This window comes from Chlamydotis macqueenii, chromosome Z, assembly GCF_036417535.1.
Source record: "Chlamydotis macqueenii isolate bChlMac1 chromosome Z, bChlMac1.mat, whole genome shotgun sequence".
NCBI classification, from domain to species: domain Eukaryota; kingdom Metazoa; phylum Chordata; class Aves; order Otidiformes; family Otididae; genus Chlamydotis; species Chlamydotis macqueenii.
In genome coordinates, this window is record NC_141593.1 from 74886119 (window position 1) to 74908179 (window position 22061).

The 22061-nt window shown below is 52.6% G+C and overlaps 1 protein-coding gene across 1 annotated transcript; it reads right to left on the reverse strand.

Annotated features, from left to right (window-relative positions):
• Positions 1-2342: 2342 nt before the first annotated feature.
• LOC147596429 (E3 ubiquitin-protein ligase Topors-like) lies at positions 2343-3506 on the reverse strand. Its single transcript, XM_086771397.1, has one exon. The coding sequence runs from the start codon at positions 3504-3506 to the stop codon at positions 2343-2345; it is 1164 nt and encodes a 387-aa protein (XP_086627523.1).
• Between the last annotated feature and the right edge of the window lie 18555 nt (positions 3507-22061).

Genomic DNA, 22061 nt, shown 5'->3' on the forward strand with positions numbered 1-22061 from the left:
TGGAGGAGCTGGAGCTCGAGGAGCTGGAGCTGCTACTGCTCCGCCTGGACCTGGAGGAGCTGGAACTGGAGCTGAAGGAGATGGAGCTCAAGGAGCTGGAGCTAGCCACAGGGTTGTTGTCCTCCTCCTCAGCAGCACTGGACCGCAGCAGCCTCCCAGCCTCCTCACTGCACTGCTCCACAACGATGTTGATGAGGCCGTGGACCAGTTCTTCTGTATGTTCCCGGAGGCTGTCCCGCCGCGTGTGGACCATGACTTGCGCATTCAGGCCATACATGCAGAGTGTGTGCACGATCAGGCACTGTACATTGTTTACCTGCCACCAGCGAGCCCCAAATATCTGCTGCAGCATGAGGTGCAGCCAGGGCAGCACGGGATCAAGGAGAATTTGGTGTTTTCGAAGAGTCGTGCCCAGACCCCGGGCAGGAGCCCACCCACTGCTTCTGATCCCACAGCCCCCTGCTCAGCCGAGGACGGCATCCCCTGCTGAGAAGATCGAGGTGATGCCGCAGCATGATGGGGGCTGTTTTCGGCCAGGCTGTCAGGAGCTGTTCCTACCTGGCTCCTGGCATCTTGGGACTCTTCACATATTCTGAAAACATACTGTATGTAGTCATTTTCTCCCCGCACAGAAAACTTGACAGTCTCTATTGGTCTTCTGCAAAGGGGGCACTCTGCTTTCTCTGTTATACACTGCAGGATGCAGCCCACACAGAACTGGTGCTGACAGGGCATCACATGAGCAACGCCATCTTGAGCGTCGTGGCAGATGGGGCAGCTCCATGCCCTCCCCATGGCCATGTTTGTGCTCTGCGCTGGGTTGGGGAGAGCTGAGGATGAGGAGCTGCTCCTTCTCACAGGCACTGATGCTGCCAAAGGCTTTAACACTCTGCAAAATAGGGAGAGGCCATGGTCACTGTGTGGGACATCCCATGTCCCAGGGAAAATAGAGGAGGACAAAATGGACCTCTCTCCCTCAACAAGGACAGTTCCCTGGCTCCCCAAGCCCCAGCACCCATTCCAGAACACCCCAGGCAGATGTTTCCTCGCACAGCTCACCTCTGCTTCTGGCAAGCGTGCGCCACAGTGCCCGGCTGCCTGACCCAGGCAGGGCCGGATAAGAACCCAGGGAATGGCTCTGGGATGGGCACCGAGAGCTGCCAAAGACAACCCCCGAAGTACCACCCAAAACCAGGAAAAGACTCGCTCTACCCTCCAGACCTCGCACACACGCTCGGCAGGAGTACAGGCCTGAGCCCGACTGGGACAGGCTCTGCCCACGCCCGAATTTAAGCCTTGAGGGGCGTGAGGTCACGTTCCAGCGCTCAGTGACATCACCATCCACCGCTCAAAGAGTTCACGTTCCACCAGACGGTGACATCACTGTGGGCCATCTGCCCCCACAGGCACACAGCATTGTAAGGCTCATCAGAAGATCAGTGTTGTCTCAACCAGGACTTCCAGCTGCACGATGGATTTGGTGTGGCCTAAAAGTTAGGCTCACAACTTGACGTGAGTTGCTGCGAGTGCTCTGCCTGAGACGCAGTTGTTTTTCTGGGGACGGAATGTGATTGCTATGGACAAGGCCCACTCTGGCCTAACAACAAAATGTACAACATGCTGGAGATGGCGGCCAGAGTGGCGCCGACGTGCCACAGCTCATCCCTGTTGTCAAGACGGCAAAGATAACCGTGCACCTGCTATCGAGGAGGATGAATCACAACTGCTGGCTCAAAAACCACGGTGAGAAAGTGCCCGTTAACTGAACTTTGCTCATTACAATGTACAAAAAACACACTTCTAAGGGCCCAGAACAGGTGGAGATACCCAAAGTAAAGGAGGAGCAGGGTTTGCTACTTGGAAAAAAAGGTCGACCCCGAACAACGAGGCCCCTGAGAGCTTTCCCCACCAAGGATCAACATCAACATCGATCGTGACGACCGGCAGTACGCTGCCTGGATCTGGGGCCATGGGGATGCCTTGGACGCGCAGTGGTAGCTATTATAACTTTTTTCCTATCTTTACTTTTCCTTTTCACTCCCTTTCGCCTATCGCATGCCGCTTTACAGGCACAAGAATAAAGTTTGTGCTGTTTGATTGAAACTAACCCTGTTGGCGTGTTCGCCGTAATTTTGCACTTTGAGGTCACACTAAAAGAGCCATCACGAGTCCCGAGTGGACCGTCTCATTTTTAAATTGGTGTAGTCGCAGGATCCGGAAAGACAGAGGTGGGGCATGGGGGTCACAGAAAGGCACTGGGAGAAGGGGGTACAGCAGCAAACAGAAAGTGTTTCAAGGAAAGAGGGATTTATTTGTTTTTTTAAAGAGTTGATGGAGGCCTGCTAGCGCCGCCTCCGAGGTGGCCTCTTGCGGGGCTGTGGAGAGTCCTGGGGGCTGGCAGCCCTCCTCTTTGGGGCGCGCCGGGCCCGCGTGGTTGAGCTGTCCCTGCTCCGTCTGGGAGCAGAAGTGCTCCGGTTGCAGCCCTGGGCAGAGGGTCCTGCTGCTGCTGCCTCCCCTGGTTCCTCCTGGGGTTGCTCCTGCTCTGCAGAGACGGGCCCAGATGAGGGGCAGCTGGGACCCCCGTGGACTGCAGCCTCCAAAGGACCATTTTCCTCCTCCACAGTGGACACTATGGGGCTGCCAGAAGAGCTGCTGGAGCTGCAGGTGGGAGCCTCCTCATCGGAGGAGCTGAAACTGGAGCTGCTAGAGCTGGAGCTGGTAGAGCTGGACCTGCTGGAGTTGGAGCTGAAGGAGCTTGTGCTCCTGGAGCTTGAGGTGCTGCTCCTGGAGCTCAAGGAGCTGGAGCTGGCCACAGGGTTGTTGTCCTCCTCCTCAGCAGCACTGGACCGCAGCAGCCTCCCAGCCTCCTCACTGCACTGCTCCACAACGATGTTGATGAGGCCGTGGACCAGTTCTTCTGTATGTTCCCGGAGGGTGTCCCGCAGCGTGTGGACCATGACTTGCGCATTCAGGCCGTAGGTGCAGAGTGTGTGCACGATCAGGCACTGTACACTGTTTACCTGCCACCAGCGAGCCCCAAATATCTGCTGCAGCATGAGGTGCAGCCAGGGCAGCACGGGATCAAGGAGAATTTGGTGTCTTCGGAAGAGTCGTGCCCAGACCTCGGGCAGGAGCCCACCCACTGCTTCTGATCCCGCAGCCCCCTGCTCAGCCGAGGACGGCATCCCCTGCTGAGAAGATGGAGGTGACGCCGCAGCATGATGGGGGCTGTTTTCGGCCAGGCTGTCGGGAGCTGCTCCTGCCTGGCTGCTGGCATCTCGGGACTCTTCAGACGTTCTGAAGAAATACTGTATGCAGTCATTTTCTCCCCGCACAGAGAACTTGACAGACTCTACTGGTCTTCTGCAAAGGGGGCACTCTACTTTCTCCGTTATCCACCGCAGTATGCAGCCCACACAAATCTGGTGCTGACAGGGCATCACATGAGCAACGCCATCTTGAGCGTCGTGGCAGATGGGGCAGCTCCACTCTGTCTCCGTGGCCATGCTGTGCTCTGCGCTGCGTTGGGGAGAGCTGAGGATGAGGAGCCATGTCCCAGGGAGGGTGGGGGACGACAATGTGCCCAGGTCCCTCATGAGGGGCACTTCCCTGGCTCCCCAAACCCCCAGCAACCGCCCCAGGTCACCCTACGGGGATGTTTCCCTGCACAGCTCACCTCTACTGCTGCAAGCGTGCACCGCAGTGCCCGGCTGCCTGAACCAGGCAGGGCCAGATAGGAACACAGGGAATGGCTCTGGGATGGGCACCGAGAGCTGCCCAAGACAACCCCCGAAGTACCACCCAAAACCAGGAAAAGACTCGCTCTACCCTCCAGACCTCGCACACACGCTCAGCAGGAGTACAGGCTTGAGCCAGACTGGGCCAGGCTCTGCCCGCGCCCGAATTTAAGCCTTGAGGGGCGTGAGGTCACGTTCCATCGCTCAGTGATGTCACCATCCACCACTCAAAGATTTCACGTTCCACCAGACGGTGACATCACTGTGGGCCATCTGCCCCCACAGGCACACAGCATCAGGCACAACTAGGGAACTGGCGCTTGACATCAAGGGCTGCAGATCACTTTTCCCCCATCAGGACAGTCTGGCAGGGGGGCGGGTGGCCAGAGAGGTTTTGGCCATCTCTGTGCTTGGGGGTTTCAAGCTGCAGCTGGACAAAGCCAGTCGGCACCTGGGCTGATCCCTGGGCTGACCTTGCTTTGGCAGCAGCTTTCTCCAGACTCCTCCCAAGCTCCCCTTCATCCGCATCCCTTCTGTCATCTTACCCTGATCCCGTGCAAAGTACCAAGTCTGGCAGAGTCCATGTCAGCAACTTTCCAGGGAAAAAAGAAAATCCTCTGCATTGTCTTCATCTTCTGCATTTCCATGGCACTCACCAGTTTAGTCTCTGCCTGCTTTGCAAAGGGTAAAGTTCTCCACTCATCCCGCCTCCCTGGGACGCAGCAGTTCAGTGCCACATCCCAGCGGTGCAGAGGAACAGCTGGGCTGGAACTCCACAACTCTCTGCAACTGGTTATGCACATCAGTTGACCTGCACCTTTGCCCTGTGTTGGGTTCTTCCCCCAGCACCAGCTCTGCTGACAAAAGGGGGCTTGAGAGGGCTCCTGTGGCACAGTTTCTACAAGACACTGCTGCAGTATTTCTTATTTCATCAGCAATGGAAACTTCTTTTCCTTTCATGGAGTTACAGTTGCCGTGGGAGGGGATCGCACGGGTCTGGCTGTTAAAACCTCATGAGATGACACTCCATGTTTTTTATTCCCAATGCTTCTTGCATAGATCAATGCCAGAGATAATGCATTCAGCCATTTCACGCCAGTCTCTGACTAAATCTTTGCTAAGCTGGTTTTCAAATTGGAGTTCTTATTTTCTGCAGTCCCACTGATACTTTCGTTCTATTTGTAGGGCTGCACAAATTTTGTTCATCACTCATCTTGTAAAAGGGGTTCTCCTATTGTTATTTAGCGTTAGGGGAACCCCAAATTAAGGAATTAGTTCTGCTCAGCAACATTTTTTGCAACAGATGTTTTGTCTGCATATTTACAAGGATAGCCCTCTACCCATCCTGATAATGTATCTAAAAGGATAAGGACATACTTACAATTACAGCACTGAGACATTTGAATGAAGTAAATTTCCAGATTTACAAACCATCTGCACCGTTTAGGGTGTGGAGCTATACCTGTCTCCTCCTGCTGTCCTGTGTTATGTGCTAAACAAACTGGGCAGCTGCTGACGCCGAAGTCACGGACACTGCTGACGACCAATATGATCAAGCAAATGCCAATTTATTGTTGATACATCCCGGTTAATATAGCCCTTCTAGTTCCCTATCATGCGCAAGCTCTCTACTAATTGGCTAACTATATCATGCACGCGCTCCTAGCTAAAATACGATTCGTTAAGTCTCTTTGTTCACGCGCACGGCTCTCTCCACCTGCACCCTGCTTCACGTTCAGCCCCCAGTCACCTATGCCAGCTGTTTTCCTTCTTCTCAAGGCTGCTTCGTTTACTTTCTCACAGGAAGCTTCATTACTTTCTCACAGGCGGCCTCATTATTTTCTCACAGGTGGCTTCAGTACTTTCTTGCAGGCAGCTTCAGTACTTTCTCACAAGCGGCTTCAGTGATGTCCTTGAGGCCTGCTGCTCACAAACATAACAATTCCATTCGGTCTGGATTGTTCACTAAGTGCCCCTGGTACTCCAGGTATCCAACAGGCAGCTGCTACGTACTGTTGAGCTGTACTTGAACTATGTGGAGAAAAGTCAGAGAAGTCATTGTTTTGGGGTTAACTGAAAGGGCCTTCATTAGTGATTAAATAATGAGCCGATGAGAATTAATTGATTAATGATAATCAAATGGTAATTGAATGGTGACAAAGCAATAATTGAATGCTTATTAAACAGTGGTTTGACAGTCATTGGAGTTTTAAATGCTGAGTTAAACAGGAATTTAAACAATTATTAGACGGCAGTCAAATATTACTAGCTAGTACACTTCTAAGACTTAAGCTATAGCTGGATCTAAATAAATGTATGTCACTAGCATAAAATATACTTCAAGGCCTAATGCAGAATGTCTCTGTACCTCATTATAGATAGAAGGTACTGGGTAAAGGGTCTCTCTGCCTCAAGGGGTGACCTTGAGGGCCATCCCTGCTCAAGGGGAGATCACCGCTGTGCGGGCCGCTGCCGTACAGGAGATCTCCGTGTGCTTGGAGTGGGCTACAGATACCTGTAACATAAAGGGATTGACTTGATGGGTCAAACCCTGCTTTGATGAATGTGCAGGAGTGCAGCCGTAGCAGTCACAGTTGTGCCTAGTCCCAGCTCAGGCTGGTACTCCTAGCCCCTCATAAGATGTGGCCTAGACTCCTTGGTTCCTGAAAAGGTGTGGCCTGGCACAGTTCTTGAGGATTGCACAGCAGGGCTGGTTTCACTCAGGCCTGCTTGTCGGGATGTTTGGACCAAAGTGCTGTTCCCCCAGTGGGTGCGTGAGTCCCAGCTCCCCAGGAGGTTGGCAGAGGCACTGCACGTGGAGCTGATGCAACAAGGATGTGCCCTTCTCAGTTAGGAAGAGCTTAAAGGGAGGAAATCTGCTTTTCACCTAGGCTCATCCGCAAAGCATCTCATTGCTCTTCTTTTGCCCATGGAAAAGGGATGTCCCTCTGTCAGTGACTCTTTCTGTTGGCCTCAGCACTGCTGGTGGAGCCACGGACTTTGCTGGAAGAAGCTGTGATGTCAATACAGGAACATTAGAAAGGCAGAAAGGTGTCCAATTTCTTCTCTGGCTGTATCAAGCTTCATAAACCCCGGGCGGAAGCAGTCAGAGGTGCCTGTTGTTTGCTCAGAGCCTGTCAAAAGCAGGCCATAGATATTTCATCGAGTGCTGAGCTGCACAAATGCTCTGTGCTCTGAAGGGCTGCTAGTATTCAACCTATGCGTCATTCAGAGCTCAAACCCTCCTCACAAGTGGCTACCCAAAAAGAAGTGCAATATAAGGGTAAATGCTGGGAAGCTGGGACAAGTGCTGTGAAGCAGCAGCAGCCTGGAATACAAAGAGCATATGGTAGAAAGGGAAAAGGGAAAAGCTGGGTCGAATCTTCATACCGAAAGATAGAACAAAAAGCAAGTGGGAGAAAGCGGCAGAAAATCAATGCCTTGCATGTAGTGCAAAAGTACTGCTACGAAGGGGAAGGTACAAGTTGAGAGCTGCGGTGTTTCACATGCTATATTTATCTACTCTGTCTGCTGTGGATAAGCATGTAACACTGTAAATTCTTCTCACCAGGGAATGATGTATCATCCTTTTGTAAACTCAGCTAATGTTGCAAAAAGTGATGACTACACAATAAGAAAGTGACTTGTTTGGGCCTGATATGGGTGCCACAATTCTGCTTCCACCTCCCAGCGCTTGGATGCCATCTGCAGCCACAGCCGTTTCTCTTCCCTCTCCGTGCGCAGGCAACTCCTTCCCCGGAGGCCAGGCACACCCCACGCACCCCGCGTGGTTCTGCTGGGGCTTGGGCAGGGCAGGAGGGCTGGGACGCCAGGCACCTCCTGCTGCCTCTTCTGCCCCGGCCCAGAGCCCACAACGGGACACCGGCCTGCCAAATCCCTAGGGCGTAGCGTTCCTGAGGGCTGTCGAACACACGCAGGGAGCTCCAGCCGCGGCCCAGCTGGAGGTCTGGGCTGCTTTGGCTCCTCCTGGCACTTCCCCTGGATGACTGGCAGGAATCGGAAGAGGCACGGTAGGCTGAGCTTGTGGGAGCTCACTCTGCGCTGCTTGCTCTGTGCCGGGCTTGCAGGCTACACCCCGCTTCCGGCAGCACTACCACGTCTCCAGCAGGACAACATCTCCACAGACTTTTGCCATCAACGTGGGCACCCTGGCCACAGGAAACTTCTCCCTTGCACTACAGCGAGCACACGGTGAGCCCCCGTGCCCCCAGCCACACCGCTCCTCCAGGAGGCTCACCTGGCTCTGCCAGCTTCCTTGCCTTTAGCCCGCTTGCACTCCTTTGCCAGCTGCCTGGCTAGAGAAACCCTCCGCTGAGCCAAGAACACTGGATCCAGCACACCCGCTGCAAGCAGGAGGCCAGAGAACAGCTCAACAGCTGCTTTGGGGCCGTGTGGGCCACCATGAGCGGCAGAGCTGCTCGGTCGGGCCATGCAAGGCTTGCCGACAGTCCTTGCCACCCCTGGCAGCCACGGTCCCAGGAGCTCCTCGTCCCTGCCCCACACGGGATCTGCTCCAGCGCTGAACTCCTGCTGAGCCACCCGCCTCCCCGGGCCCTGTTTTTTCTCCTGGTCTCCCTTGCCCCTCTGCCGGCAGCAGGGACCCACCACTGCCCGCAACTGGGAGGTGCCTGCTGGGCAGGGGCAGCTACCGCAGCACAGAAGAGTCTACTTCCTCCCATTCCAGTACATGGTTGTCCCCACAAAGCAGGGGATAATGCAGCAAACAGAAAGTCTGTTTCAAAGAAAAAGGAATTTATCTATTTTTATATAAAGAGTTGATGGAGCCCTGCTAGCGCCGCCTCCGGGGTGGCCTCTTGCGGGGCTGTGGAGAGTCCTGGGGGCTGGCAGCCCTCCTCTTTGCGGGGCGCCGCGTCCGGACGGTTGAGCGGTCCCTGCTCCGCCTGGGAGTGGAAGGGCTGTGGCTGCAGCCCTGGGCAGAGGGGCCTGCTGCCGCTGTCTCCTCTGGTTCCTGCTGGGGCTGCTCCTGCTCTGCAGAGACGGGCTCAGGCGAGGGGCAGCCGGGACCCCCGTGGATTGCAGCTTCCAAAGGACTGTCTTCCTCCTGCACATCGGACACTGCGGAGCTGCGGGAAGGGTTGGTGCGGCTATAGATGGCAGTACGCCTGTGGCTGCTGGAGGAGCTGGAGCTCGAGGAGCTGGAGCTGCTACTGCTCCGCCTGGACCTGGAGGAGCTGGAACTGGAGCTGAAGGAGATGGAGCTCAAGGAGCTGGAGCTAGCCACAGGGTTGTTGTCCTCCTCCTCAGCAGCACTGGACCGCAGCAGCCTCCCAGCCTCCTCACTGCACTGCTCCACAACGATGTTGATGAGGCCGTGGACCAGTTCTTCTGTATGTTCCCGGAGGCTGTCCCGCCGCGTGTGGACCATGACTTGCGCATTCAGGCCATACATGCAGAGTGTGTGCACGATCAGGCACTGTACATTGTTTACCTGCCACCAGCGAGCCCCAAATATCTGCTGCAGCATGAGGTGCAGCCAGGGCAGCACGGGATCAAGGAGAATTTGGTGTTTTCGAAGAGTCGTGCCCAGACCCCGGGCAGGAGCCCACCCACTGCTTCTGATCCCGCAGCCCCCTGCTCAGCCGAGGACGGCATCCCCTGCTGAGAAGATGGAGGTGATGCCGCACCATGATGGGGGCTGTTTTCGGCCAGGCTGTCAGGAGCTGTTCCTACCTGGCTCCTGGCATCTTGGGACTCTTCACATATTCTGAAAACATACTGTATGTAGTCATTTTCTCCCCGCACAGAAAACTTGACAGTCTCTATTGGTCTTCTGCAAAGGGGGCACTCTGCTTTCTCTGTTATACACTGCAGGATGCAGCCCACACAGAACTGGTGCTGACAGGGCATCACATGAGCAACGCCATCTTGAGCGTCGTGGCAGATGGGGCAGCTCCATGCCCTCCCCATGGCCATGTTTGTGCTCTGCGCTGGGTTGGGGAGAGCTGAGGATGAGGAGCTGCTCCTTCTCACAGGCACTGATGCTGCCAAAGGCTTTAACACTCTGCAAAATAGGGAGAGGCCATGGTCACTGTGTGGGACATCCCATGTCCCAGGGAAAATAGAGGAGGACAAAATGGACCTCTCTCCCTCAACAAGGACAGTTCCCTGGCTCCCCAAGCCCCAGCACCCATTCCAGAACACCCCAGGCAGATGTTTCCTCGCACAGCTCACCTCTGCTTCTGGCAAGCGTGCGCCACAGTGCCCGGCTGCCTGACCCAGGCAGGGCCGGATAAGAACCCAGGGAATGGCTCTGGGATGGGCACCGAGAGCTGCCGAAGACAACCCCCGAAGTACCACCCAAAACCAGGAAAAGACTCGCTCTACCCTCCAGACCTCGCACACACGCTCGGCAGGAGTACAGGCCTGAGACCGACTGGGACAGGCTCTGCCCACGCCCGAATTTAAGCCTTGAGGGGCGTGAGGTCACGTTCCAGCGCTCAGTGACATCACCATCCACCGCTCAAAGAGTTCACGTTCCACCAGACGGTGACATCACTGTGGGCCATCTGCCCCCACAGGCACACAGCATTGTAAGGCTCATCAGAAGATCAGTGTTGTCTCAACCAGGACTTCCAGCTGCACGATGGATTTGGTGTGGCCTAAAAGTTAGGCTCACAACTTGACGTGAGTTGCTGCGAGCGCTCTGCCTGAGACGCAGTTGTTTTTCTGGGGACGGAATGTGATTGCTATGGACAAGGCCCACTCTGGCCTAACAACAAAATGTACGACATGCTGGAGATGGCGGCCAGAGTGGCGCCGACGTGCCACAGCTCATCCCTGTTGTCAAGACGGCAAAGATAACCGTGCACCTGCTATCGAGGAGGATGAATCACAACTGCTGGCTCAAAAACCACGGTGAGAAAGTGCCCGTTAACTGAACTTTGCTCATTACAATGTACAAAAAACACACTTCTAAGGGCCCAGAACAGGTGGAGATACCCAAAGTAAAGGAGGAGCAGGGTTTGCTACTTGGAAAAAAAGGTCGACCCCGAACAACGAGGCCCCTGAGAGCTTTCCCCACCAAGGATCAACATCAACATCGATCGTGACGACCGGCAGTACGCCGGTACTGGATCTGGGGCCATGGGGATGCCTTGGACGCGCAGTGGTAGCTATTATAACTTTTTTCCTATCTTTACTTTTCCTTTTCACTCCCTTTCGCCTATCGCATGCCGCTTTACAGGCACAAGAATAAAGTTTGTGCTGTTTGATTGAAACTAACCCTGTTGGCGTGTTCGCCGTAATTTTGCACTTTGAGGTCACACTAAAAGAGCCATCACAAGTCCCGAGTGGACCGTCTCATTTTTAAATTGGTGTAGTCGCAGGATCCGGAAAGACAGAGGTGGGGCATGGGGGTCACAGAAAGGCACTGGGAGAAGGGGGTACAGCAGCAAACAGAAAGTGTTTCAAGGAAAGAGGGATTTATTTGTTTTTTTAAAGAGTTGATGGAGGCCTGCTAGCGCCGCCTCCGAGGTGGCCTCTTGCGGGGCTGTGGAGAGTCCTGGGGGCTGGCAGCCCTCCTCTTTGGGGCGCGCCGGGCCCGCGTGGTTGAGCTGTCCCTGCTCCGTCTGGGAGCAGAAGTGCTCCGGTTGCGGCCCTGGGCAGAGGGTCCTGCTGCTGCTGCCTCCCCTGGTTCCTCCTGGGGTTGCTCCTGCTCTGCAGAGACGGGCCCAGATGAGGGGCAGCTGGGACCCCCGTGGACTGCAGCCTCCAAAGGACCATTTTCCTCCTCCACAGTGGACACTATGGGGCTGCCAGAAGAGCTGCTGGAGCTGCAGGTGGGAGCCTCCTCATCGGAGGAGCTGAAACTCCTTTGGTGTCTTCGGAAGAGTCGTGCCCAGACCTCGGGCAGGAGCCCACCCACTGCTTCTGATCCCGCAGCCCCCTGCTCAGCCGAGGACGGCATCCCCTGCTGAGAAGATGGAGGTGACGCCGCAGCATGATGGGGGCTGTTTTCGGCCAGGCTGTCGGGAGCTGCTCCTGCCTGGCTGCTGGCATCTCGGGACTCTTCAGACGTTCTGAAGAAATACTGTATGCAGTCATTTTCTCCCCGCACAGAGAACTTGACAGACTCTACTGGTCTTCTGCAAAGGGGGCACTCTACTTTCTCCGTTATCCACCGCAGTATGCAGCCCACACAAATCTGGTGCTGACAGGGCATCACATGAGCAACGCCATCTTGAGCGTCGTGGCAGATGGGGCAGCTCCACTCTGTCTCCGTGGCCATGCTGTGCTCTGCGCTGCGTTGGGGAGAGCTGAGGATGAGGAGCCATGTCCCAGGGAGGGTGGGGGACGACAATGTGCCCAGGTCCCTCATGAGGGGCACTTCCCTGGCTCCCCAAACCCCCAGCAACCGCCCCAGGTCACCCTACGGGGATGTTTCCCTGCACAGCTCACCTCTACTGCTGCAAGCGTGCACCGCAGTGCCCGGCTGCCTGAACCAGGCAGGGCCAGATAGGAACACAGGGAATGGCTCTGGGATGGGCACCGAGAGCTGCCCAAGACAACCCCCGAAGTACCACCCAAAACCAGGAAAAGACTCGCTCTACCCTCCAGACCTCGCACACACGCTCGGCAGGAGTACAGGCTTGAGCCAGACTGGGCCAGGCTCTGCCCACGCCCGAATTTAAGCCTTGAGGGGCGTGAGGTCACGTTCCATCGCTCAGTGATGTCACCATCCACCACTCAAAGATTTCACGTTCCACCAGACGGTGACATCACTGTGGGCCATCTGCCCCCACAGGCACACAGCATCAGGCACAACTAGGGAACTGGCGCTTGACATCAAGGGCTGCAGATCACTTTTCCCCCATCAGGACAGTCTGGCAGGGGGGCGGGTGGCCAGAGAGGTTTTGGCCATCTCTGTGCTTGGGGGTTTCAAGCTGCAGCTGGACAAAGCCAGTCGGCACCTGGGCTGATCCCTGGGCTGACCTTGCTTTGGCAGCAGCTTTCTCCAGACTCCTCCCAAGCTCCCCTTCATCCGCATCCCTTCTCTCATCTTACCCTGATCCCGTGCAAAGTACCAAGTCTGGCAGAGTCCATGTCAGCAACTTTCCAGGGAAAAAAGAAAATCCTCTGCATTGTCTTCATCTTCTGCATTTCCATGGCACTCACCAGTTTAGTCTCTGCCTGCTTTGCAAAGGGTAAAGTTCTCCACTCATCCCGCCTCCCTGGGACGCAGCAGTTCAGTGCCACATCCCAGCGGTGCAGAGGAACAGCTGGGCTGGAACTCCACAACTCTCTGCAACTGGTTATGCACATCAGTTGACCTGCACCTTTGCCCTGTGTTGGGTTCTTCCCCCAGCACCAGCTCTGCTGACAAAAGGGGGCTTGAGAGGGCTCCTGTGGCACAGTTTCTACAAGACACTGCTGCAGTATTTCTTATTTCATCAGCAATGGAAACTTCTCTTCCTTTCATGGAGTTACAGTTGCCGTGGGAGGGGATCGCACGGGTCTGGCTGTTAAAACCTCATGAGATGACACTCCATGTTTTTTATTCCCAATGCTTCTTGCATAGATCAATGCCAGAGATAATGCATTCAGCCATTTCACGCCAGTCTCTGACTAAATCTTTGCTAAGCTGGTTTTCAAATTGGAGTTCTTATTTTCTGCAGTCCCACTGATACTTTCGTTCTATTTGTAGGGCTGCACAAATTTTGTTCATCACTCATCTTGTAAAAGGGGTTCTCCTATTGTTATTTAGCGTTAGGGGAACCCCAAATTAAGGAATTAGTTCTGCTCAGCAACATTTTTTGCAACAGATGTTTTGTCTGCATATTTACAAGGATAGCCCTCTACCCATCCTGATAATGCATCTAAAAGGATAAGGACATACTTACAATTACAGCACTGAGACATTTGAATGAAGTAAATTTCCAGATTTACAAACGATCTGCACCGTTTAGGGTGTGGAGCTATACCTGTCTCCTCCTGCTGTCCTGTGTTATGTGCTAAACAAACTGGGCAGCTGCTGACGCCGAAGTCACGGACACTGCTGACGACCAATATGATCAAGCAAATGCCAATTTATTGTTGATACATCCCGGTTAATATAGCCCTTCTAGTTCCCTATCATGCGCAAGCTCTCTACTAATTGGCTAACTATATCATGCACGCGCTCCTAGCTAAAATACGATTCGTTAAGTCTCTTTGTTCACGCGCACGGCTCTCTCCACCTGCACCCTGCTTCACGTTCAGCCCCCAGTCACCTATGCCAGCTGTTTTCCTTCTTCTCAAGGCTGCTTCGTTTACTTTCTCACAGGAAGCTTCATTACTTTCTCACAGGCGGCCTCATTATTTTCTCACAGGTGGCTTCAGTACTTTCTTACAGGCAGCTTCAGTACTTTCTCACAAGCGGCTTCAGTGATGTCCTTGAGGCCTGCTGCTCACAAACATAACAATTCCATTCGGTCTGGATTGTTCACTAAGTGCCCCTGGTACTCCAGGTATCCAACAGGCAGCTGCTACGTACTGTTGAGCTGTACTTGAACTATGTGGAGAAAAGTCAGTCTTGTCATTACCTGCAGCCACTGCAGACATTACCTGTCCCATTTTTCTACCAAGGCTTCTGTCTGCAGTGTTGCCAATCTAGCCAATTCATCGACTTTGCTGTTCCAGTGACTTGTTGGGGTATCGTCTTCCTGGTGGGAGGCCACCCACCCTACCAGGAAGGTTCCCTTTTTTGCTACAGAAGAGATTTCCTGCCATTTCTCCTTTTGCCAAACCGGTGTCCTATTTACTTCCCAGTTATTCTGTTCCCAAAAGGGAAGCCATTCGGTACATCCTTTAAACACTGCAAAGGAGTCTGTAGGTATATGTACAGGGACTAATGCCTCTGATTCCCGATCAAACACGCTCCATACAGCTATCAATTCTCCAACCTGTGCGCTACCTTCTCCTTCCGTGATTGTTTTGTTGCCTGTCCCTGTCTGGAGAGCCACCGCTTGATATTTCCAAACTCTTCCTTCCCGTTTGGATGAGGCATCGGTACACCAAACATTCTGTAACTGCTCTGAAAATGGAGGGGCAGCTTGAATAACGGGGGGAAGGGTATTATTTTCAACTTTGGGAGTGGTCTCCTCCTGCAGGGGAAGGAGTTTAGGGGTTCCTTCCGTTATTTGGAAAATAGTACAACAGTGCTCAATTTGAGCACACCATTTCCCAATGGAGGCACGCTGGGCTATTCCACCAGGAGGAGGAGTTCCTGATAAAACCGGCTTTATCACTTTGAACGGTCCCCTTAAGATAATTGCTTGTTTACGAATGATCCTTTCCACCTCCCGAAGGGCAATGCTTATGACAAAGAGACCTTTTTCCCAAGTGGAATACCGTTTTTCTGCACCTTTGAAACTACGAGAATAAAATCCAACCGGTCGAACAGGGCCATCAGGTCCTCGCTGCCACATGTGCAGTGACAGTCCTGAATTCGCAAATCCCCATTCTATCTGCACGGGGTCTGTGGGGTGGATAGGGCCTAAAGCCTGGTGAGTCATAGCCGCAAAAATTAAAAGCCACAAAGCCTCATCATGAAGAGGGGTCCATTCCCAAGTTGCTCCTTTTCGCAACAGATCGTATAAGGGCTGCGCAATTATTGCAAAGACTGGAATGTGTTTCCTCCAAAAGACTAATAAACCTAAGGCGTGCTGCAACTCCTTTTTATTTTCTGGAATTTTTACCTATCTAGTGCTGAGAGGGTGTCTTGAGGAATACAGACTGACCCTCCTTTCCACCATATCCCCCAAATTTAACCTCATTTGCCGCAATTTGTATCTTTTCCTCAGGAGTCCCAGGGACTCTAAGTGATGTATAATCTTTTCCTGTGTCACCCGCACTGGAATTTTTTGATCTCCTCCTATCAAAACATCATCGATACATTGGTAAACTCTAACTCCCGGTTCAGGGGAAATTTGGGCTAATTCTTGTGCCAAAGCGTGATGTGCTAAGGTGGGAGAATGTTTGTAACCCTGAGGGAGGCGAGTGAAAGTATACTGCTGTCCCTCCCATGTGAAGGCAAAGCGATCGCGGTCCCCTTCCTGCGGTGGAACCATAAAAAACATATCTTTCACATCAGTTGTGGCCATCACCTGGTGAGCTTGTTCCTGAATAAGCAAAATTAGCTCAGCTGTTTTAGGCACTGCCACTGTCAAGGGGCCAGTATTAGCACTGAGCTGACGATAGTCCACGGTCAGTCTCCACTGTCCAACTGGCCACACTGGGGAGTTGTACGGGGAGTGGGTGAACATTTAAATTCCCCGTTGTTTAAGATCCTCAATCACGGGGGCTATCCCTTCTCGGGCCCCCAGTGGCAAAGGGTAGGGTTTCACATTAGTCATCTTGGACGGGGGACGGGCAGGTGCCACTTGTAATAAATGCACTGTCCAGGACATTTGGGAGAGTTTCCTAATTTGAGGAGTGCCAAAAGACCATGAATTTCCCTGGGTATCATACCACTGTCTGCCTTTCAATACGTCCATGCCCAAAAGATTTGTCGGAAAAGGGCCTATTGCAGCCTTAGTGTGCACTGGATCTTCCTCCCCGGGCAACCATAATGTTACTGAGGCCATAGATACCAATTGGGTTTTTCCCAAAGCATTTAAGATAACAAGGTTTCTCGACAAAGTCAAAATTCCACATTGCTCCGCCTTAGTCTGCATCAGTGCGGTGATTTGTGCTCCTGTGTCAATTAAAAAGGTTACTGGTTTTTTTCTGTGGCCCTACAGCCACTGTCATCATTAAATCTCCTCTCATATTTAAGGTGAGTTGCTTTATAAACATCCATCCTCCGTTGCCCCCCCTCCACCTTCGGGGAACGTAGGAACTAGTTTCCCGTCGCTCTCTTTTCTACATCAGTTTCTTCCCTAAGGTCTTCAATGGTGGGGCGCTAGGGGTTGTTTCAAAACTGACCTTTTGCCCCGACCATCTTTGTACCAGTTTCTCTAATGTCTGTGTTGGAAACCCATCCATCAAATCTTGGGGAACGCCTGTCTGGAGCCCCAGTTGCCACCATTCCTGACGGTGGAGGGGTCTCCCTCTCGCAGGAGCAGTAAGTCGGACCAACTTAGAATCTTGACTTCTCTTGACCAGTGCTGGCCGCCCTTCACCTCTTTCTGTGGCTCGTACAGCTCTGGTTTCGGTTCTTTGCCCAAATCCACCAACGAGACCGTGTTTCCTCCCAAAATTTATGAGTTCTTGGGCTACTTCTCCCCAGGTCCACATTTTCCTCCGTGTCCTTCTGTGATCGGGGGTCACTGTTCCCTCCAGAGCACCTGTAAGTCTATCTGCTACAGGGGTACTTTGTATCTTCCCCTGTAGCTGGATCCCAATGGGTTTCAGAGAATCAGGAAGTCCTCAAATTAGAGGAGTAATCCGTTCTGGATCCACAGGCATCATCATTGGAGAGCCCTGGTTAGGTTTGAGCTCTCTATCATACATCATTGTTGTGGTTTTGTTTAGTGAGGGGGAGCCTAAGGTGGCAGCTTCTGTAGGAAACTGCTAGAAGTCGCTCCCCTTTGTTCAGGGCACTCGCCCGGGCCTAGGGCGGACCCGCTGCTGGCCAAGGCTGAGCCGATTGGTAGCAAAATGTTCCATGATAACGCCTCTGCGATATCGTATTTAAGAAGGGGAAATCAGGAAAAAAAAAAAGAGAAGAGAAGATGTGAAGAAGCTGAGCGGGGGCAGATGCGCAGAGGGGGAGGCGCAGGCCTCATGGGCCTTGCAGGCCTCACCCTCTGGCCTCTCGCCAGGCAGCCGACTGGGCCCGACTCAGCCCAGCCCGGCTGCAAGAAGTGGAGAGGAGATGAGCTGGATGATGTGAGAAGATTCTGAGAGGCGTCTGCCAGCCTTTGTGAGGAACTTTTCTTGTGAGAGGAACGGCTGCAGATGCCAAGGTCAGTGAAGAAGGAGGGGGAGGAGTAATGCAGCTCCTGGCCAAGATTCCCCTGCAGCCTGCAGTGACAACCATGGTGGAGCAGGTTGTCCCCCTGCAGCCCATGGAGGTCCACGGAGGAGCAGAGATCCACTTGGAGCCCGTGAAGGACCCCACACTGGGGGAGGTGGATGCCTGAAGGCGGCTGTGGCCCGTGGAAGGCCCGCTGGGGCAGCCGTTCTGGAGAGACGGCACTCCGTTGAAGAGATGACCCACGCCGGAGCAGTTTCACGAAGGACTGTGGCGTATGGGTGGGACCCCACAACAGAGCAGGGGAGGAATGTGAGGAGTTCTTCCCCCGACCATGAAGCAGTGGCGTAAAACAATGCGTGATGAACTGACCGCAACCCCCATTCCCTCTTCGCCCCTGTGCCGCTCGGGGGGGGGGTGGGGGAAGGTAGTAGAGATAATGTTAAGCTCGGGAAGAGGGAGGGATGGAGGGAGGTTATCTTGTTCTCCGTCTCATTATCCTGCTGTTTTTAGTAATAAATGAATAATTTTCCCCAATTCGAGCCTCTTTCACCCATCACAGTAACTGTAAGGAGTTTCTCCCTGTCCTTATCTCAAACGTCGAGCCGTTTTTTCTTACATTATCTCCCCCTATTCTCTCGGAGGGTGGGGGGAGTGAGAGAGAGACTGCATAGTCTGGTCCCGATCCGGCCTGAACTACGACAATCATTTGCAAACAAGCAGCTTTTTGCACACTCTCTACCAGTTGATCCTGTGATGGCGAGGGGGTCTCCCCTCTCCAAAGGGTTCAGCCCCCCAGCCCAATATGCTGCCCTCTGTGTCAAAAACCATGGCGCCCGATAATTATCGGTAGTTAAAAATACGCCCGGACCCCAATATCCTTCTGCTTCCCTTTCTGACAGCAAGATTCCATCCCCCCCTGACAACAACACTCTCCAGACATATTCTGTTTCTGATTCCTTTGGAGTCCTTGCAAAATCCTTCTTTAATTTTGCCAACACAGTTGCTGTAAATGGAACCTCTTTAGTAATAACTTGGGGATGGTTATCGGTTTCTCCCTCATACACATATTCAGTTTTAACTAGCGGATACATGTGAGGAGGGTTCTCTACGATTTCTTTTGCTTTTTGCAAGTCCCCCTGAGGGTAGATTTGTCTGATCCCCTTCTCTTCTAACTTCAATGCCACCTCTCAACGCAAGTCATTTTCTCTCCACAATTCTTCCTTCAAAGTTTCTTTTAGTAAAATATTCCGGTGTTTCTCCTCCTCTAACAACTGCTTGGTCTCTTTTAGTTGTTCTCCTAACGATTCAACTGCCAGTTTCAAAGAGTCTGTCAGGGCATTATCTTGGCACAATCTCTGCCTCCTGTCTTCTATAGCTGCTGCCAGACTTGCTCCTAAAACGGCACAAATTATACCTTTACCCTTTCCAGGTCTTGCCCTTGCCTCCTTTCGCAGGACAGTTATCACGTCAACAACACTCTGAGGCTGAAACCAGTGGTCTTTAGCCCACAATTGTCCTTGAATTGAAGCACACAAACTATGTGTTTCTAAAACGGTAAACACCTTCTCGATTTCTCCCTCAGATGAGGGGGCAGAATCATGAGCGGTTTCTGTCATGATGCACGACTGAAAGGGGAACAGTGTCTTGAGGGGGAACTATGCCTTACTTCACAAGTTTTCCCTTTGCTGTTGCCCTCAAGAGGCCACACCTTACCACAAAACAATACAAATTTCTTCCCAAGTTGCCTCCTCAGAGGCTGGCAACTGAATGCCCTCTCAGTCTACACTGACAAATTTCAACAGGTTCTGGTGGTGGTCAATGGCTCAAAGTCCAAGTGGAGAGCGGTCACGTGTGACGTCCCCCAGGGGTCCGTGTTGGGCCTGGTCCTGTTCAACATCTTTGTCGGCGACATGGACAGTGGGACAGAATGCACCCTCAGCAAGTTTGCCGACAGCACCAAGCTGTGTGGTGCCGTCGACACGCTGGAAGGGAGGGATGCCATCCAGAGGGACCTTGACAGGCTGGAGAGGTGGGCCTGTGCCAACCTCATGAAGTTCAACCAGGCCAAGTGCAAGGTCCTGCACCTGGGTCGTGGCAATCCCAGGCACAAATACAGGCTGGGTGGAGAATGGATTCAGAGAAGCCCCGAGGAGAAGGACCTGGGAGTGCTGGTGGATGAGAAGCTCAACATGAGCCGGCAATGCACCCTTGCGGCCCAGAAGGCCAACCACATCGTGGGCTGCATCAACAGGAGCGTGGCCGGCAGGTCGAGGGAGGTGATTCTCCTCCTCTACTCTGCCCTGGTGAGACCCCACCTGGAGTCTGTGTCCAGTTCTGGAGCCCCCAACATAAGAAGGACATGGACCAGTTGGAGGGGGTCCAGAGGAGGGCCACGAAGATGATCAGAGGGCTGGAGCAACTCTCCTATGAGGACAGGCTGAGAGAGTTGGGGCTGTTCAGCCTGGAGAAGAGGAGGCTCCAGGGAGACCTTATAGCGGCCTTCCAGTCCCTCAAGGGGGGCTACAAGAAAGACGGGGAGACGCTGTTCAGTAGGGCCTGTTCTGAGAGGACGAGGGGTAATGGTTTTAAAATAGAAGGAGCTAGATTTAGATTGGAAATTAGGAAAAATTTTTTTTACAATGCAAGTTGTAGAACACTGGCACAGGTTGCCCAGAGAGGTGGTGGATGCCCCATCCCTGGAAATGTTCAAGGCCAGGCTGGATGAGGCTCTGAGCAACCTGCTCTAGTTGGGGATGTCCCTGCTCCTTGCAGGGGGCTTGGCCCAGATGACCCTTGAAGGTCCCTTCCAACCCTAACCATTCTATGATTCTATGGTTCTACAATATCTAATCTAAATCTACCTCCCTCTATTTTGAAACCGTCACCCCTTGTCCTGTCACAACAGGCCCTACTGAAGTCTCTCCCCATCTTTCCTGTAGGCCCCTTGAGGTACTGGAACGGGGGATCTCATCCAGAGAGGGGAGATCTCATGAGAGGGGCTCATGTTCAACCAGCTACCTACCATCACCCCTGGGTCCCTTTCTGCCAGGCAGCTCTCCAGCTTTCCAGCCACTCATCTCTACAGCCTTGCATGGGGTTGTTGTGACCAAAGTGCAGGATCCAGCTCTTGGCCTTTTTAAACCTCATACAGTTCACCTCAGACCATTGATCCAGCCTGTCCAGATCCCTCTGCACAGCCCTCCTACCCTCGAGCGGTTCGACACTCCTGCCCAGTTTGGTGGCATCTGCAAACTTACTGAGAGAGCACTCCATCCCCTCATCCAGATCATTGATAAAGATCTTAAACAAGACTGGCCCCCAAACTGAGCCCTGGGGAGCACCACTTGTAACCAGCCACCAACTGGATTTAACTCTGCTCACCACAAGTCTCTGGGCTCAGCCATCCAGCCAGTTCTTTACCCAGCAAAGACTAAGGGTAAAGAGAGAAGGGGTGACAGGCATCTAACGCAGCCAGCACACCTCTCAGAAACAGAAGGGATCCTTAATATAAAATAATAACAAGGAAGATATCACAGTAAAATAACTGATTGGTTACCCATACTTTTCCCGCTGCCCATGGTTATATATGTTCTCATTTTAAACATTTAGGGAGATCCTCTTCATTAGCACACTCATTATCCATAACAGGGTGTATTTTTGAGCATTAAAATCAACCAAGGGCAATTCAGGACATGAATTTTGGTCAGGGTCCAGTCTAGATTTATATAACAAACCACAGATCACCTACGCACAATATACACTTGACAGATCTGTAAATTGTCATTGACCAGGATGCATATCCTGCCTGGTAGAGGGAGTTTCCATCGCCATCGCCAAGGATACCTGGCCTTTGTAACCATTATTTTGTTCCTGCTTACTGCAATACTAACTATGCATCTTTTCCTCTTACTCTGAAGCTGTAATTTTTGTTCTGGAGACACCTTATGTTGTCTGCTCTTTTAAAAGACTGGAAGAGAAGATATTATTTCTTTGGTAGACTGATACTCGTGAACTGATTATTAATCCAGTTTTTAACAAAACACTTAGGAGGTCAGATAGCAGTGACAGCATAGTGTCGACTAGCTTGAACACAGCAGGATAGAGAAGCCATGAAAACAAAGAACACTTTATTTTGAAATTTAATAGGTCCAGTTAGCTGGACAGGTTACTCCATCTGCATAAATATGTTCATAAATGACAAGTGAATTGACAAAACACAGACAAAGGATTTGCCAGAAAAAAAAAAAAAGTAGATTGCTCTTGTCTTAGTCTCTTGTGTTCTGAGAAGTTCAGATTAATTGATCTGCACTGTAAATTAGTTAAAGTCAATGAATGACAGGATATTTCTCACCTTTGTGTGGTGGAAGAGGCCAATTAAGTCAGCT

Coding starts and splice junctions, on each gene's coding strand:
- LOC147596429 (XM_086771397.1), bottom strand. CDS start 3,506: ATGGCCACGGAGACAGAGTGGAGCTGCCCCATCTGCCACGACGCTCAA.